Source organism: Hemitrygon akajei, chromosome 6 (assembly GCF_048418815.1).
Source record: "Hemitrygon akajei chromosome 6, sHemAka1.3, whole genome shotgun sequence".
NCBI classification, from domain to species: domain Eukaryota; kingdom Metazoa; phylum Chordata; class Chondrichthyes; order Myliobatiformes; family Dasyatidae; genus Hemitrygon; species Hemitrygon akajei.
In genome coordinates, this window is record NC_133129.1 from 178,947,845 (window position 1) to 178,962,091 (window position 14,247).

The 14,247-nt window shown below is 44.6% G+C and overlaps 1 protein-coding gene across 1 annotated transcript in view; it reads right to left on the bottom strand.

The window, feature by feature from the left end:
• Window positions 1–13,081, bottom strand: part of rcn1 (reticulocalbin 1, EF-hand calcium binding domain) — a 33,746-nt gene extending 20,665 nt beyond the window's left edge. Inside the window, exon 1 of the mRNA XM_073049838.1 lies at window positions 12,619–13,081. Within this exon, the coding sequence (XP_072905939.1) occupies window positions 12,619–12,860 (242 nt within the window). The 5' untranslated portion in view covers window positions 12,861–13,081. The remainder of the gene's footprint in view (window positions 1–12,618) is intronic.
• Between the last annotated feature and the right edge of the window lie 1,166 nt (window positions 13,082–14,247).

Below are 14,247 nucleotides of genomic sequence, written 5' to 3' on the forward strand. Positions count from 1 at the left end.
TGCAGGTGTCTCTTTACCAGAAGGACTGTAACGTTTCCACCATAAGCTCACTACTACCTTACAGGATATTAGAAACGGGCCTCATCAGTGAAAATTGGATCTTCTCATTCAACAGTGTGAATGGGTGTCATATCAGCAGAGCAATTAGCGTAACACTTTACAGCGACAGCAATTGGGATTCAATTCCCACTGCTGTCTGTATGGAGATCATACATTCTCCCCATGACTGTTTCCTCTGGGTGATTTCCTCCCACAGTCCAAATACCAATGGGTTAGAGTTAGTAAGTTGTGGGCATGCTATGGTGGTGCTGGAAGCACGGCAACAACTGCCCCTAGAGTATCTTCTCTTGAATGCCGCGTGTTTGCTCACACCATGGACATCAGTGAAGGACGTGGCACAAGCAAACACGCACCACACAAGAGATTTCCTAGAAGCTTGGTTTTCTGCAAACAATTCTGCTAACTGACATACACACAGAAAATGGTAAGAGGAAATCAGCAGGCCAGGCAGTATCTATGGAAAAAAAAAGTACAGTCAACTTTTCGGCCCAAAATGTCGACTGTACTCTTTTCCATAGATGCTGCCTGGCCTGCCGAGTTCCTCCAGCATTTTGTGTGTGTTGCTCGGATTTCCAGCATCTGCAGATTTTCTCCTGTCTGTTAAGACATGTAGGCCTCAGTCCTATTAATAAGCCAAAGCGGGCAAAATTCCAGACCATGACTCATAGAGTTTGCCATGCAACCAATCAGCTTTGAGACCTCCCTCTCCATGTCACAATTGAGTTTCCATAGCAACTACCAATCAGCTGTTTGATAAGTATGTAAAGGCCAAGCATTCAGAGGACACACCACAAATGAACAGCACACTGATGGTGCCTCCTCATAAAGTAATGAAATGTTTGCAAATGGTTTGCCAAGATCGGAGAACAATTCAACCCAACCAAGGGCACTGGTATATCACACCGGCTGTGATATAACATACAGTGAAATTATCAGTTTGAACTAATCTACCCATTCTATTGTCCAGAACCTCCCCAGGCCAGGGAATGGAGATTGGAGGCCGAATGTCTGCAACTCCATGAGTCTGGATCCAAGGACTGGAGATTCAGAGGTGGAGTGCGTGAGTGTGAGTGCCTTGTGGCATATTGCATTCTTAGCATTTTACAAGGCTGAGTTGCTAGCTTGATGCTCAACTCAGCAGGATTGGAAAGCGTGCAAGGAGCCGGCCGGATTCGAACCTGAGACCATTAGCCTCAAAGTCCGGCGCTGATGCCACTACACCACTGGCTGGCTAAATAAGAATGGTACAGAGAAAACGTCTCTGAGCCAAATGTTCACTGACCAGAAATAAAATTGCTGGAAGAACTCAGCCCGTAAAGCTCAGAAGCTGCTTTGCTCCCTGAGTACTTCCGGCACTTTATTTCTGTTTCAGATTCCAGCATCTGCCAGTTTACTTACTTTCCATTAAATAATGCATGGCCATAGACTGTACTTAGAAATTTGCTATTTGGCTCTGTGGGAGGCTGAGTTTATTAATAGCTCTCCACGTATAGGTAACACGATCCTTTTCCATTATGTTGTGCAGGGAGTAAGAGCTGGAAAATAAAACAATTAAACTACATGAGCAGCAAACCTTGCCACTCTCCTGAAGCCAGATTTTAATCGAACCCCACTGCATGACTGCCAACAGATTAGGTGGATAGCTGAATGACAAACTTCACCTGATCCTGACCAATCAATAGAAAATCCCAGTGAATGCACCTCCAGCTGAATACCCAATTCCACCAGTCTCCTTGCTGCTGGCTTAGGCTTAAAACTACTCTGATCAACTTCTCATTGTTTGTCCAAAGTGTCTGGCTCTCACTCTATCTTTGCTTGTCATCATCTTGTACACCTCTATCAAGTCACCTCTCATCCTCCTTTGTTCCAAAAAGACAGGCTGAGCAAGCTGGGACTGATCATCATAAGACATGCTCTCCAAACCAGGCAGCATCCTGGTAAACCTCCTCTGCTCCCTCTCTAAAGCTTTATAATGAGGCAACCAAAACTGAACACAATACTCCAAGTGTGGTCTAATCAGGGTTTTACCGAGCAGTGACATTACCTCGCGACCAGTGAACTCAATCTGCTGACTGATGAAGGCCAACACACCATACAGCTTCTTAACCATCCTACCCACTTCTGGAGCAACTCTGAGGGATCTACGGTCAGGGACATTAAAATCCTTCTGCAAGCATTCCTGCCATTAACCCTGGGGATCAATCATGAGATCAAAACCCTCCAAGACATGTTAACACACGTTCCTTTCAATGGTAATTTAGTTTAAAAATTGTCCAATTATGAATATCCTAAGTATTCATTTAAGACCTCACTCACTTCCAATTCTATTCAGTGAATGTCCAAATGGTATTTAACGGCCCCTACTCTTTCCCTGGTTGCTTTCTTCCCCTTAATAGCTTTATAAAATGTTTTGGGATTATGTCCTCTTCTCCAAGTTGCTTGTATGATGGTTGAAGAGTAATAACTATTCCCACACTACCAGGTTCAGGAACAGTTATTACCCTTCAACCATCAGGTTCCTAAACCAGCATGGATAACTTCACTCACCTCAACGCTGAACTGATTCCTCAACCCATGGACTCACTTTCAAGGCCTCTACAACTCACGTTCTCAGCACTATTTATTTATTTATCTTTAAGGTTTTCGCGCATTTACAAAGTTTGCCTTCTTTTGCACGTTATAGTTTGTCAGTCTCTGTGTGTAGTTCTTCCATTGAGTCTATTGTAGTGAGCATCAGCACAACACTATTACCGCTCAGGGCTTTGGAGTTTGGGGTTCAATTCCGGGGGCAAGTGTAAGAATTTGTACATCTTCCCTGTGGAATCCAAGAAATGTGTAGGGTTTCCTCAGGTGCTCTGTTTTCCTCCCACAATCCACGGGTAGATTAACTGGCCATTGTAAATTGTCCCGTGATTAGGTTAGGGTTAAATTGGGTTTGTCAGTGGTTGTTAGGACAGCACGGTTTGAAGTACTGGAAGGGCCTATTTTGCACTGTATCGTCAAATAAATAAACAAACATTTCTTTGTTCTACTGTGAATGCCTGCAAGAATTTACTAGAATGTTACCTGGGTTTCAGCACCTAAGTTGCAGAGAAAGGTTGAACAAGTTAGGTTTTTATTCTTTGGAGCGTAGAAGGTTGAGGGGGGACTTGATAGAGTATTTAAAATTATGAGGGGGATAGATAGAGTTGACATGGATAGGCTTTTTCCATTGAGAGTAGGGGAGATTCAAACAAGAGGACATGAGTTGAGAGTTAGAGGGCAAAAGTTTAGGGGTAACATGAGGGGGAATTTCTTCACTAAGTGAGTAGTAGCTGTGTGGAACGAGCTTCCAGTAGAAGTGGTAGAGGCAGGTTCGATTTTGTCATTTAAAAAAAAAATTGGATAGGTATATGGACAGGAAAGGAATGGAGGGTTATGGGCTGAGTGCAGGTCGGTGGGACTAGGTAAGAGTAAGCGTTCAGCACGGACTAGAAGGGCCGAGATGGCCTGTTTCCGTGCTGTAATTGTTATATGGTTATATAGGTTAGGGTTAAATCGGGTTTGTCAGTGGTTGCTAGGACGCCACAGTTTGAAGCGCTGGAAGGGCCTATTTCGCACTGTATCACTAAATAAATAAATAACTCAAACATTTCTTTGTTCTACTGTGAATGTCTGCAAGAAAATTGGGTAGCATATGGTGTCATATACATACTTTGATAAATTTGCTTTGAACTTTGTACCCAAGATGTTGAACAAGAAACAATGTCACCCCCGGCGTTACTAAGGAAACGGAGATTAAACAGTGGCTTCTCAAAACCAAGTGCACAAATTAAAACATTAAGGAAATTATTCAGAGAGGGTGAGAAAAGACAAAATGAAATTTAACATTTAATAAAATTAACAAAATTGTACAACAGTTTAAAATATGGATACATAAATGACTCTCCAGAATAAAAAAAGACATACATTGGAGCTGGTACAGGCAAGACCTAAAGTTAGACACTGAAGAACTTTTGACTGCGGGCTACAAGTTGATTACTGTAAACTATCACGTACATCAGTGCAAGGCACTCAGTGCTGAATAATCAGAGTCCATTGCATATGTGTCACTCAAATACTTTACTATACTGGTACAAGGACCTGAGGTTCGTATTTCAGTCATTCCCAGTCTAGATGAGTGCAGTTCATCACCAGGTTAATTACAAAGTTTTGCAAGTTTCATATAATTAGAGACCATATCAGAATCAGGTTCATTATCACTGACGTATTTCATGAAATTCATTGTTTTGCAACAGCAGTACAGTACAAGACATAAAAATATCATAAGCTACAATAAGAAATATAAAAAATAACTAGTGCAAAAGAATAGCAAAATGTGCATGGACAGATCAGAAACCTGACTGGACGGGAGGAAGCATCGAGTGCGCATGTTCAGGTTCTCTGCTGGTTTAGTTCAGCTGCTCCTTAGCAAAGTTTGACCAATTACCAAAACTTACTGCTCTTGGCAACGTTGGCCCCAAACGTCGACTGTTTATTCTATAGATGCTGCCTGACCTGCTGAGCTCCTCCCACATTTTGTGCGTGTTGCTCCATACTCACTGCATTACTGGTCTGTATGCAACATCATGCAATGTGATAATTGCAAGTTTAAGCACAAGGTAATGGAATTGTTGATACAAAGATAATTCAGATCATTGCAGACAATTCATTATCTCATTTTCAGCTATTATTTTACCTCTCTGTCAAATAATCTGACAGGTTGTAAATCACAGAATAAAACACAAGTAGTACACTACTGGACCTCTGCCTTTTGAATAAGATGTTTTAGAACATAGTACATTACAGCATCATATATAAGCCCTTCAGACCACAATGTTGTGCTGAGCTGTTAACCTCTAAAATCAATCTAAAACCTTCAGTCCTAGATATCTCTCCATTTTTCTACCATCCATGTGTCTTTCTAAGAGTTTCTTAAATGTCCCTAATGTATCTGTCTCTACCACCACCCTTGGCAGCATGCCCATACACTGAGCACTCTATGTTTTTAACAAAAAAATCTACCTCAGACATCACCCCCAATATTTCCCTCCAATCACCATCTTAAAATTATGCCCCTCGCATTAGAAATTTGTGGCCTGGGAAAAGTCTCTGTTAGATGTTAGAGTGGGACTCTGACTGTTCTTTCAGGTGGACATTAAAGATCTCATGGAAGTATTCTATAGGGTACTCATAGGAATTCTGAATGATGTTCTAAGAAGTCTTTATTGCCCAATGAGCAAATTGTCTGATGACTGTTGAAAGTGGAATCTTGCTTTGCACAGGTTGGTTGTTTATCCTCCATTTTATCTAATACAGTGGTGAGCATTCTAACTGATTGAGTTAATGTCTGCTATGTAGGCACCACTGCTCAAGGTCAGAAAAAGCTGCAGAGGGATGTAAGCTCAGCCAGCTCCATCGTGGGCACAAGTTCCCCACCACCAAGGACATCTTCAAAAGGTCATGCCTCAAAAAGGCTGCACCCATCATTAAGGGCCCTCACTAACCAAGACAAGTTGGGTGAGACTAGAAATGGAGGTCAAGGGTTAAGGGTGAAAGGTGAAATGCTTAAGGAGAACATGAGGGGGAACTTCTTCACTCCGAGGGTGGTGCAAGTGTGGAGCAAATTGCCATTGGAAGTAGTGCAAGTGGGTGCAATGTAACATTGAAGAGAAATTTGGACAGGTACATAAATGAGAGAGGTATGGAGGGCTATGGTCTGGGTGCACATAGAGGATCTGAGCCAGCACAGACTAGATGGGCTGAAGGGCCTTAGCTGCTCGATGATTCTATGTTCTCATTACTACCATTAAGGATGAGGTACAAGAACAATATTGGAGTATTGCAGAACTTAAGACATTCTGAGTGAGGGCCACCATAGAACATCTTTGACCAACTAAATTCAAAGCCCTCTGTATACCTCTCTCATCCATGTAGCCATATTCACAAGTATTCCCATGGGTCTGTATTCCCAGAACCTTCTGTTCTTCTGTGCTCCTCAGTGCCCTACTGTTTACTGTGCAAGTCCTACGCTGGTTTGTCCTCTCAAAGTGCAACACCACACTTTTCCACCATGTTTCCAGTTGGTCCACATCCCACAGCATGCTTTGAAACCCTCCCTCTCTATCCGCTAAGCTGCCAATATTAGTGTCATCCACAAATTTGTTAATCCAGTTTACCACATTATCATCCAGACCATTGATACAGATGACAAACAACAACAGACCCAGCACCAATGCCTGTGGCACACCACAGACAGGCCTTCCATCAGAGAGGCAGCCACTCCAGCTTCTCCCACAAAGCCACTGTCTACTTTACTACCTCATCCTGCAAGCCAAGTGACTGAACCTTCTTTACCAGTCTCCCATGCAAGACCTTGTCAAAGGACTTGCTAAGCTGGTTTATCATTGTCACACATACAGTGAAAAAACTGACCTTGTATCATCTTCAAGGACCCCCACCTTCCAGCCCATGCTCTCTTCTCAATACTGTCATCAGGAAGGTGGTGCAGGAACTTCAGGACTCACAGTTCTTATCCCTCAACCATCAGGCTCCTGAACCAGAGCAGATAACTTCACTCACACCAGCAAATAACTGATTTCACAACCTATGGATTTACTTTCAAGGATTCTTCATCTCCTGTTCACAATATTTACTGCTCATTTATTTGTTATTATTATTTTGCTTGGATTTCTTTTGTTTTCTATGAACTTACTGTGAATGCCCCCAAGAAAATGAATCTCAGGGCTGTATATAGTGAAGTACAAGAACTTCGATAATAAATTTACTTTGAATCTTAAACTCTTAATTTAAAAAAAATCAACCTCTGATTTCTCCCCTAAACCTTCCTCCCCTCACCTTAAAAGGATGTCCTCTGTTATTGACCATGGGGAAAACAGGCATTGGCTCTATCTATCCCTTTGATGAAAAACCATCAACCAGGTACACAAGCTCCTTTTCTCACTACAGATGCTCCATGAGCAACCCTCAACACTGAACTCACCTCAACACTGAACTCACCTCAACACTGAACTCACCTCAACGCTGAACTCACCTCAACACTGAACTCACCTCAACACTGAACTCACCTCAACACTGAACTCACCTCAACACTGAACTCACCTCAACACTGAACTCACCTCAACACTGAACTCACCTCAACACTGAACTCACCTCAATGCTGAACTGATTCCACAACTTAATTCAAGGACTCTACGATTTGTATTCTCAGTCTTATTTATGTATTAATTATTGGCATGATTTGTCCTCTTTTGCACATTGTCAGTCTTATAGGTTTTCATGAACTCAAATGTATTTCTTTATTTTCTTATAACTGCCTGTAAGAAAAGATAAAGTGAATCTCAAGGTAGTATATGGTGACATATACATACTTTGATAATAAATTTACTTTGAACTTTTATCTGCCAAGTATGCACAGCATCTTCTGTTTTAGTTCAGATTTCCATCATCTGCAGTGTTTTGCTTTTGTGCGAATAATACAGCAGGCACTTGCATCAAAGTGCAGCCAGGAATTAAAGCTTAGCCTGCTGTTGTCCAGGGAGAGAACGCTATGTACAGCATTCCACATCTACTCTCCCACCATTAACTGTTACATGGTTTTAAAGACTTGGGCAATTGTTGATGTGGCATTAAAGGCTTCAATTAATCACAGGCTGGCTTCAGTTTATAATCTACTTGGCCACAAATCACACGAGCAGAGCATCAAGTGGAAATTTTCTGCGGATTGGAAACGTTGTGACACACCACCTGTAGGGACGTAGGGATATAGCTAATAAAGAATATTACAAAGTTCTCTACAAAATGCACCACATGTTGCAACTAACCACCTCGGTTACAAGCTCCTTCCTTAAGGCTACAAGGAATTGCAAATAGTTGTGAACACACATCAGACTGTCATAAAAACAAGCCTCCCTCCCATTGACTCCATCCACACTTCCAGTTGCTTCCAGAAAACAGCCAACATAATCAAAGATGCTCCCACTCCAGGCATCTCCTCCTTCCCATTGGGCAGAAGGTACAAAAGCTTGAGAACACACAGCACCAGATTCAAGGACAGCTTCTTTCCCATCGTTACAAGACTCATGAGCAGATCTCTTGAACAACAAAGATAAACTATTGATCTCGTAATCTACACGCAAGAGATCCTGCAGATGCTGGAAATCCAGAGCAACACATGCAAAATGCTGGAGGAGCTCAGCGGGTCAAGCAGCATCTACAAAGAGAAATAAGTCGACATTTCAGGCTGAGACCCTTCTTCAGGGCTGAGGAGGAAGGGGGAAGATGCCTGATGCCTCATGAAGATGACTCTTTATTCCTCTTCGTAGATACTACCTGATCTGCTGTTCTCCAGAATTTTGTGTATGTTACTCTCTCAATCTACCTTGTCAGGGCCCTTATACCTTATTGTCGATCTCCACTGCACTTTCTCTGTAGTCATAACACTATATTAGAGTTGGCGACTCCTTTGTTTTCATCTACAAAAACAACTTAATTTCTACCTTTGATGTCCTTCCTTTTCCCTTTCAGGGTGGATGGGATTCTGTTGAAGACCCCAACTTGGAGTTACACTCAGATTTGGGCTCTTAGCGGTGGTGCGACCCGCTCTCAGGGGCTCCTGACTGGCCGCTTCTTGATATCCCAAGGATATGGTCCTAATGAAGGGACTCGGCCTGAAACATCAACTATTTATTCTTTTCCATCAATGCTGCCTGACCTGCTGAGTTCCTGCAGCATTTTGAGCACGTTACTCTTACCTCCAGCATCTGCAGAATCTCCTGTGTTTATGATCAGTATTCAGGCCTGTGAAGAGACCTGTTCAGCCAGAGCGCATCTTTAGAATTCTCAACCAAAGATGGCAGTGGAAACTGGTAAATTATTGCCACACGTACCAAGATACAGTGAAAACTCTTCATCTGCATGCCATCAAGTCTCTCCGTACCCAAGTGCAGGAAGCAGTACTGGAGAAAAATAATAGCGGAATACAGAATAAAGTGTTGAAGTGACAGATAAAGCACAGTGCAGGTAGGCAAATAAATTGCAAGGGACACAGGTATCATAGCCTAGTAAGGGAACACCAGTACCCAAGAACAGAAAAGCCTACATAAAGTGGTGGATACAGGCCAGTCCAACAAAGGTAGAGCCTCCCCCACCACTGATCACATCTACAAGGAGCGCCATCACTGGAAAGTAGCATCCATCATCAGGAACCCCCTATCATCCAGGCCATGTTATCTTCTCACTGCTGCTATTGGGCGGGAGGTACAGGTGCCTCAGGTCCCACACCATCACGTTCAGGAATGGTTGTTACCCTTCAACCATCAGGCTCTACAAACCGTGCTCTCAATATTATTTATATATTCATTTATTATTGTTTTATATTTGCACAGTTGCCTTTTGTACCTTAATTGTCTGTCAGTCATTGTTAGTGTGTGGCTTTTCATTGATTCTATTGTATTTCTTTGTTCTACTGTGAATGCCTGTAAGAAAATGAATTTCAGGGTGGTATATGGTGGCATACACGTGCCTTGACAATAAATTCACTTTGAGATCAAGAGATAATCTTTATTGTGTAATAATCTTGTAGCAGCGGAAGAGCAGCTGTCCTTGAGCCTGTTGGTACATGTTCTCAAGCTGTTGGACTTTCTGGTGGAGAAGAGAGAATGACTGGGATGGGAGGGGCACTTGACTGTCTTGGATGCTTTCCCAAAGGCAATGGAAAATACAGACAGTCAATTGATTGGAGGCTGGTTTGTGTAACGGACATTCACAACTCTTTGCATTTTGTTGAGGTCCTGGGCATAGCAAAGTTACTTTATGGTTTAATCAGAATCAGGTTATTGTCACTGGGATATGGTGATTTCTCACAGTAGTGCATTGCAATACATAATAATATAAACTATATATTCCAATGTATAGATTAAAAAAAATAAAATAAGTAGTGCAAAAAGAGAGGGAAAGGTACTGAGGTAGTGTTCTTAGCTTCATTGTCCATTCAGAAATCTGATAGTGGAGAGCAGAAGCTGAAACATTGAGTGTGTGTCCTCAGGTCAATGGCAGCAATGAGAAGATGTCATGTCCTGGGTGACAGGGGTTCATAATTTATTTGTTTATTTATTGAGATACAGTGTGGAACAGGCCCTTCTGCCCAGCAACCCCCGATTTACCCCGAGCCTAATCACAGGACAATTTACAATGACCAATTAACCTACCAACCAGTAGGTCTTTGGACCGTGGGAGGGAACAGGAGCACCCAGAGGACACCCACGTGGTCATGGGGGAGAACACAGAAACTCCTTAAAGCATGGTGGGAACTGAACCCAGGTCACCGGTGCTGCTAACCACTGCGCCACTGAACCCAGGTCACCGGTGCTGCTAACCACTGCGCCACTGAACCCAGGTCACCGGTGCTGCTAACCACTGCGCCACTGAACCCAGGTCACCGGTGCTGCTAACCACTGCGCCACTGAACCCAGGTCACCGGTGCTGCTAACCACTGCGCCACTGAACCCAGGTCACTGGTGCTGCTAACCACAGCGCCACTGAACCCAGGTCACCGGTGCTGCTAACCACTGCGCCACTGAACCCAGGTCACCGGTGCTGCTAACCACTGCGCCACTGAACCCAGGTCATCGGTGCTGCTAACCACTGCGCCACTGAACCCAGGTCACCGGTGCTGCTAACCACTGCGCCACTGAACCCAGGTCACCGGTGCTGCTAACCACTGCGCCACTGAACCCAGGTCACTGGTGCTGCTAACCACTGCGCCACTGTGCCACCCCAATGATGGATGCTGTCTTTTTGAGACATTACCTTCTGAAGATGTCCTGGATGCTATTGCCCATGATGGAGATGACTGAGTTTAGAACTTTCTACAGCTATGTGTTGAGCGTCAGCTATAGGTACCGTGCTGTGCACCTTGGTCCATAGGAACATCGTTTTGTTTGGCGGTATGTGTGCACACGGCTGAATGACAATAAACTGTATTTGAACTTGAACAGTAACCTCACTGAGCTGTGGAGCAGCCAGACAGGATCATTTCTCTAGCTCAGGCACCGAATGTATTCAACTCACAGTGTGATGATAAAGGACTAGTGCAGGGAAAATCAGCTATGATCCAGTAGCAAAGCAAATACAAGGGGCTGAATGGCCTACTCCTTCTTCGGTTTCTTTATGTTCTTAAAATCCGAAGATCTGGATCACTGTGAAGTAAATCAGTGGTTACAAATACAGCACCGATAAAGGCCCTTTGGCCCAACAAGCCAGTACTGCCCAATTACACCCATGTGACCAATTAGCCTCCATACAACACACACAAAATGCTGGTGGGACACAGCAGGCCAGGCAGCATCTATATGAGAATCTATAAGGATTAGCCTCCATAATATCCAAGGAGCAGTCCCCCAAAAAGAAACTGCCCATCACTAAGGACCCCTCCACATGCCCTTTTCTCAGCGTTACCACCAGGGAGGAGGTGCAGAAACCTGAAGCACACACTCAACAAGTGTTCCTGCTGAAGGGTCTCACCCCAAAACGTTGACTATACTCTTTTCCATAGGTGCTGCCTGGCCTGCTGAGTTCCTCCAGCTTTGCTTTTGTGTTGCAACATTTCATAAACAGCTTCTTTCCCCTCTGCCATCCAATTTTTGAATGGATTTCGAACCCATGAACACTACCTCACTAGTTTATTAAATTTGTTTTTGTACTATTTAACTGTTTAATATAAATACGTATATATTTACTGGAGTTCAGTTTTCCCCCTATATTTTTCATGCATCGCATTGTACTCCTGCTGCAAAGTTAAGAAAATTTCACAACATATGCCCCTGTTGGAGTCTGAATTAACCCCCGCCCAATTAACCTACTAACCCGCACGTCTTTGGACTGTGGGAGGATACAGGAGCACCCATAGGAAACCTCAGTGGTCATGGGGCGGACGTACAAACTCCTTACAGACAGAGATGGGAAGTAAACCCGCATCGCTGGCGCTGTAACAGCTTCTGTACCAACGTTGCTGTTTGTTGGAGCAAAATTAACTTTCATATTCCTCAACAGTGACTGTACCTCACAGGAATTTATTGGGACATTTCGATGGCCGTGAAGGGTGCTACGGAAATCCATATCCTGGGTTCCTATTTAAACATACCCCCCTTTTCCTTTTTGTGAGTCAGAGACAGCTGATCCCTGGAAAACAGCCCATTGCCACGTTTTCGTGTTAACGTGACACTTCTCCACACGCTGCTCTCGGGGGATTTTTTATAACAGCAGCAATAGGAAACTTTCTGAGCTAAACTCTCTCCCGTTTGTTTCACGTCGGGGTTTCTAACGGCAAGCACTCGACAAGGTTTCTCCCGCACCGGCGCCGCGTCACGTTAACCCGGTGTACAGATTTAACTAGTGATAAAATCACAACAATGCGGCGCTTCGCCGGGGCTGAAATCCAACCCCGACTTCAGCTGGTGAAACGGGAAGCCGCGGCGGCTGCTGAACCACCCACCCACCCACCCCTCCCGCGCGGCTTACCCCAGCCTCTCGATGCTCTCCTCGGGGCTCAGTTGGTCGAAAGTCTTGGCTTCTTCTTTGCCCAGAAAGGCCTCGTGATCGTATTCGAAGTTAGCCGAGTCCTGGTGCGGCTTCTCGCTGAGTGCCGGATCCTGGTGGACTCGCTCATTCCTCAGGGTGGGCTTGGGGCAGCCCCCCGTGACATAGAGCAGCAGCAGATACAGTCCCCTCCACCGGCTCGCGTCGGGATACATTGTAAGCATAAAGAAACAATGTGATAGAGAACGATACAATTCAGGAAATCAAAAGCTTCTGTCCCGTGTAATATCCCACCTCCTTCCAGGTGAATACCTGTTATTAAATTTTACAGCCCTCGATGCCTCTTAATGGGCGCTCTCTGAAATCCGTGCCATGCAGGTAGCTGTTAGTTCAAACCCAGCGGCTGGTGCGTCCCTCCGCTGCTTTACCCCTTGATCCCGGCCTGAGCCACTCAACGATCGGCTCTCTCGCTGCGGCTGCGGCGCTCGGTTTTGTTAAAGCGCCTCCGATTGGCCAGAGGCCGCGTCCGCGATCCGCCGGGGCTGGAGTCGCCACGTTGCAAGGACGGGAGGTGTAGATGTAGGGCACGGCAACGTTTCCAGCTTCTCATCGCGTCCCTCTCTGAATTCCAAATTGTTTGTGTGTGTGTGTGTGTAGCCCATCAGAAACACGAACAGTGTCCAAGATAAACAGACACACTCAACCGTCACTAATTACAGTCTCCGCCCCTAATTCTATTTCCATTTGAATTTTCTTACTTAAGAAACTTTCAAACCAAGTCTTCCTGATTCCAACTCATGCAAGCCTGCTGCTCTTCGCCACCATAGACAACTCTGAGGACTTCTTAACCCTCATCCTGCCCACCCCACCCTATATTTCATGGCCCACTCTGGCTCCCAGAAGAGAAATGACTCCTAATTTTCCAAATTCCCACAACTGCCTGGTCTTTCCAATATTCTACCACCTCCATCACTGTCAACCAGAGGGCCCTCCGTTGACTCAGTCTACGCTACTCACTGCCTTGGGGATGCAGCAAAAATAATCCAAGACACATCCCCACCCCAGTTATTCTCTCTTCACCCTTATCCTGTGAAGATCTTTATCTGTATCCTGTGGGGCAGAAGATACAGAGCACCTCTGTTCCGCCTCAGTCCAGACATGGCATCTGCTAGGTTTTGTCAAAGTCCAGGTGAGAAGGTGGCCGGCTGGTCACATCGCCCAAGTGATGGTGGTGCAGCTCGAAGGCTGGAGGGGGCTATAATGTACCATATATCTAATGAATAAATTAAATAAGTAGCGTAAGAAGAGAGCAACAAATAGTGAGGTTCATTATCCATTCAGAAATCTGATGATGGAGGAGAAGAAGCTGTTCCTGAAACAGTGAGTGTGTGTCTTCAGGCTCCTGTACCTCTACCTTGAGGGTAGCAATGAGAAGAGGGCATGTCCTGGGTGATTGGGGTCCTAAATGATGGATGCCGCCTTCTTGTAACAACGCCTTTTGGAGATGTCCACGATGCTGGGGAGACTAGCGTCCATGATGGACCTGGTTGAGTTTCCAATTTTCTGCAGCTCTGTCCGATTGTGTGCAGTGGTCCCTCCATACCAGAGGGT